We start from the raw sequence: 4,974 nt of genomic DNA, 5'->3' as shown, positions 1-4,974 counted from the left end.
ATTTCCCTTTAGACTGTTCATGTTTTCCTTTCTTATTTCTGCTTCATAGCATCCCCTTCTGATCCTGAGCACAGAGCTTCCTGTGAAACCTTTCTGATGGTCACCTCCTTCACTGTCCCTCTACCTTCATGTCTTCCTGCCTTGAGCTGGCATCCCTCTTTATGATGTTGTCTGTTTCCTTTCTCTCTTCTCAGGTAACCTCTTTCCTCCCTAATTTATCAGTTTTCTAAACTCTTCTCCTGATCTCTTCTCTCTTATTTTCTCCCATTTGGCTGTTATCCCTCTGCGCACACTTTTTTTTTTTACTTTCTAACAAACATTTGTCTTCCTCATCTCCATTCACTCATTAAGCCACCAGCCATACTTTCAAATCCTCTAAAATCAGAAGGCAGAAGTGATAACATCACACTGCTACTTCTTTCCCCACAATATACCATTATTCCTTTTCAATATCTCCCTAGTCCAGATGTTCTCATCAAAGGGTGAGGAAAGCAGGTGTGTTACCATCTCTATCCTTTGGACAGGAATATCAAGGAACTTCACGTGCCCCTTAAGTGTAAGGGATAATTAAGAGAAATAGTGGTCTCCCTGGAAGTCAGCAAGACCCCCTGAGACTGATTCATGTCTCACCAAAATACAACCCTGTCGAAGAAAGCTGAAGGTAAAGGTGGTAGAGCACAACAGAGGGATGGACTTTGTCACAGAAACCAGTCTCCTGTCTGTATCTGTAGTTCTAACTTAATTTCTGGAGCATTACACTTGTCACAGTGTTTCCTAAAGAAACAGGTGATCAAATCCAGCTACCACTCAAGTCTATTTTCCCCGATTCGTTTTGCTTACACACTTATACGAAACTTCTGAAAATAATAAAATTACTGAGAATACGTTAAAGTCTAAGTTCAGTAAATCAAAAATTTGAATTCAGATTGCAAAGCCCACTTGAGAACAACATGAGTTACCTGTAGATATCATGTTTTACACTTGCACGGGTTTTCTGACTGGGATTGTAATCTTCAGGTGGCATGTAGATAATCGTCCCTCCTTCTGGCAGAGAGGTTTCACTTCGTGATTGCGACATGGATATGACACGCCACTTTGACATGCCAAAATCAGCAATCTGGAAAGGACAAAGCAGTTGTTTTGAGAAGAAAAGCCAGATTTATCTGTTGACCATTGTTAGAAATTCCTGAAATATAACGGGGTCACTGAAGTCCTTAACCTGACACTCAAAAATTATGTGGTTGTCCTAGCAACGGGAAACATCAGCTCCAGCTCAGAAAGCATTCCCAGGTCATGACTCATGCTATCCCTATAGCTCTGCCCTATCTTGTTGTTCTTTTAAGGAAGGACTCAGATACTCTATGGCTGGAGAATCTGCTATGGCAGTCTGTCTTGTATGAAGAAAATCACTTTCTTTGATTAAAAAAAGCAAACAAAAAAAAAATTGAGTACTTCCAGCTCCCTGGTTGTAGAGAAAGCACGAATTTAGTATAAATCATAACAGCTCTACGCAACTCGGCTTGCCTCTAGTGCTTTGTTTTTTCAGAATTAATTGACTTCAGTTTACATTCCCCAGACATTCATGCACCAGGGAACAAGATGTCAGAGCAGGTTACAGGTAGGCAGACAAACAGCCAGCAGAATAAGCTTGCTGGCTGAGCTGCAGAGTGTCTGGCATACAAGGGAGAAAGGTAAGTAGCCAGCTACGAGCTCTGCATTTGTCCAGCATTTGCAGAAGAGCAAAAACATTTTCAATAAAGATGCCTGTGTATGCACCGTGACAACTAAGATATCAGAATTAAGCTTTCTGGAGAGCGTCCAGTCAAAATCCACAGTGAAAAATGGTTTTTTTTCTCTACAACTTACTCTCATCGAGCCCACTGTAACTGGTCATGTTATCTTGCTCATTTGGTAGATCTGGGACAGCCAGAAGCACTCTGTGAATGGTGTTACTTTTATACATATGCAATAATACTTCTATTTGGCATGTCATGATAACCTTCCTTGCATATCCTGACAGCTGTCCTAATTTGCAGAATTCATCCCAAAAATCCACTTAAAAACCCTAAGGACAGCCTTCCAGAGACTCCTTACAGGAGGCAGGGCAGGTATGCAAGAGTTAACCTCTTCCCCTCAATTGCTCCAGCAAAGCGACTGTTTAGACATGGTCAGGCACAGCACCAGAGCACACCGATGCTGTTAAGGATTAAAAAAGTCTGAATAAAAAAATTACTTGGACCAGTTCCCCAATCAGGTTTATCAGGAAGCTCGAGAGATGGCAATACCAGCACAAGTGAGTGGGAGGAGGTATCATCTGCTCGGGGCGTGAGCAGAGAGACAAAGCTGCGTAAGGCACCTTGCTGCCAAGAAAAATGTCTTTGCGATGAAGAAAGAAGAAATCAGCACTGGATTTTTAATCTTTGCTCAAAGGACTCGCAAGAAGATTCATCTCACGGTAACTACTGTACGTTTGCCATTCAAGTATAAATTAAGTGCAAAATATCTCTTATTTCTCATTTAGTTGAATAGTATCTTCTATTGATTTAAAAAAAAATAGTATATTCTATCAATTTTTAAAAAACAAATTTAAAAGTCCTTTACAACCCCCCGCCCCCCAACTCTTGCAATTATGGAAGCACCAAAACATTTTGTCAAGTACGTTTAGTCCCTCTTTTACATCATGGCAGTGATATTTTAAAAGGCAGAATTAAAATTTTAAACTTATATTACTTCTCCATGTATGTTTGCTTGCTCTAGAAAAGCAAGCAAAAAGCCATCTTCCAACATGTTCAGATTTGGCAGTTACACTTTTCATGGTCTCATACTACACTAACAGAACATATCTGTACATATTACATGATAAATATCAAATGGGGTATCAACATGTGAATTTCATCTACTGTCCTCCAGAATTAACTCTTCTGAGCATCTCAGACAGGAACACTTTCTATTTTCTCCTCAGAAAGGGCCAGGCATAGCTACCCTTGGAAGGCTGTCACTGCTATTGAGTGTCAGCTACTGCTATGGCACAAACAGCCCAAATTCTGGCTTTCTGGTCTTTTCAGATGGATCAAATCCACACTTGAGCAAAGCAGAGTTTCCAAAAGAGGTGGATAAGTTCTGTCTGCAAGGACAGCAGAAGACATCTGGCATACAATTACGTCCCCTCTGCATGGCCACATCCTCATTCTTCCTCCTCTACAATAACTAAACCACTTTCACTCATTCCGGATGCTGAAGAACAAAAGAATTAAATCACTCTACCTTGACATGAAACTCATCATCCAGCAAAATATTCTGAGTTTTCAAGTCATGGTGCAGCAATGGAGGATTCATGTTGTGCAAATAGTTTACTCCCAAAGCAATTTCATAAAGAATGCGGAATCTCAGGCACCAGGGAATGTCAGGATATACATCTTTCTGCCAAGATAAAACCACAAAACCAGAATATAATCCCCTGTTCTGATCTAACAGCACAACACAAAGACTTTCATAATGTGAAGAAAGTGACCCAGACAAACAGTAATTTTTTAAAACATACATTACAGGAACTCCTTAAAAAATTGTAACTGAGTATTAAGACTGGTTAGCTGTTAAAACAAATATCATGCAGTGTCGTTTCCGGTCCCTAGCATGCATATAATGGTTCATGACTGGTGAACATGATGTAGAACAGTTACTATATTACTCATTCATATGGAAATACGATTTACAGATGAACTCTTGCATGAAACTTGCAGCCCACAGATTGTAAGTACTACACAAAGGAAGGCAAGAATTGTATCTTCAGCTGGCATTGGGGGCAAAAAAAAAAAAAAAGTGGTGAAACTAAGCACAAAGTACTACCTTTAAGAATATTAATACATCAAAAAAAAAGGCAGGAAAACTCAACTGAAATCTTAAAAGTTACATTGACAGTAATGCCTTTATGGTAAACACACAGCTGAGCTCTCTAAGGCAAGAGATACGTACTGAATAAAGGTACAGACAAGACTGCAGTCCTGTTGAGACACAACTGCAGCAGCTTTACAGCAGCAACACTGGATGCTTAGGCCAACCTAATGAGGGCAGCTGAGAGTTCAGCACAGGAGAGCTTACTCCTGAGAGTAACATCTGGGAGAAAATGGATAATCTGTTTATATTAGCAATATTTGACTTCTGTAAACTAAAGTCAAAATCTTATTTTTTTTTTTAATCACGATTCAGATTCAGGAAAAAACCCTCATCTTTGTGTGATATTTATATTAGCAGTAATTCTGACACCCAGGCTGGAGTAAGCATAAGTATTTCAGCTTCTAATCAGAGAATAACGGATTTTTAAAGTGATTGTATATAATAATTCAACATGAAGCCAGTTATAGGTCAGAACATTAAAGGAAAAGGTGTAATAAACCAAAAGTCTGCTGAGTATCGTTGTCTTTTTGGGACACAGAAAGTCCACCTGAGCACCAAAACCTACCAGTGATAATGACTGTCCTTTAATTCGAAATACTATATATCTATATAATACACTTTACTATACTACTTCCCTGAAGTATGAAAATCTCCATCTATTTGAAACAACCAGGGATTGTATTTAAAGAGTAAGTACACTTACCTCATGTAAAAGATGGTTTAATGACCCATTTGTCATGTATTCTGTTACTATCCCCAGAAATTCAGGCTCGTTGCAAATTCCCAAAATTGGCAGAATGTAACTAAACCTGGCTTTGTGCAATATCTCTGCTTCTTTTAGAAGGTGGTTCCTATCACTTAAAGAAAAGAAAACAAACAAACAAGGTTACCATACCAATACTAGGAAACTCAAAGCAAATGTTGGGTTCGCGATAGTCTCTTAAAAAAATGACATATCTATGTTCCACCACCTTTCACCATTTGTTTCCTACTACGCTGTTTTGATCATAATGTATGTAAGACAAATAAGAACCTGCAAATGCAAATACAAGACGGCTTCCCCAGTTTTGTTGTACCACA

At 39.1% G+C, this 4,974-nt stretch overlaps 1 protein-coding gene across 1 annotated transcript in view; it reads right to left on the bottom strand.

Moving 5' to 3' along the window:
- RIPK2 (receptor interacting serine/threonine kinase 2) overlaps positions 1-4,747 on the bottom strand; it is a 17,317-nt gene extending 12,570 nt beyond the window's left edge. Inside the window, exons 1-3 of the mRNA XM_009638326.2 lie at positions 4,598-4,747; positions 3,265-3,420; positions 960-1,117 (exon numbers count right to left, since the gene is read on the bottom strand). Of these exons, the coding sequence (XP_009636621.1) occupies positions 960-1,117; positions 3,265-3,420; positions 4,598-4,633 (350 nt within the window). The 5' untranslated portion in view covers positions 4,634-4,747. The remainder of the gene's footprint in view (positions 1-959; positions 1,118-3,264; positions 3,421-4,597) is intronic.
- Positions 4,748-4,974: the final 227 nt, after the last annotated feature.

Source organism: Egretta garzetta, unplaced genomic scaffold (genome assembly GCF_000687185.1).
Source record: "Egretta garzetta isolate BGI_Z169 unplaced genomic scaffold, ASM68718v1 scaffold154, whole genome shotgun sequence".
Taxonomy (NCBI): domain Eukaryota; kingdom Metazoa; phylum Chordata; class Aves; order Pelecaniformes; family Ardeidae; genus Egretta; species Egretta garzetta.
This window is presented reverse-complemented; position numbering and strand designations above follow the sequence as displayed.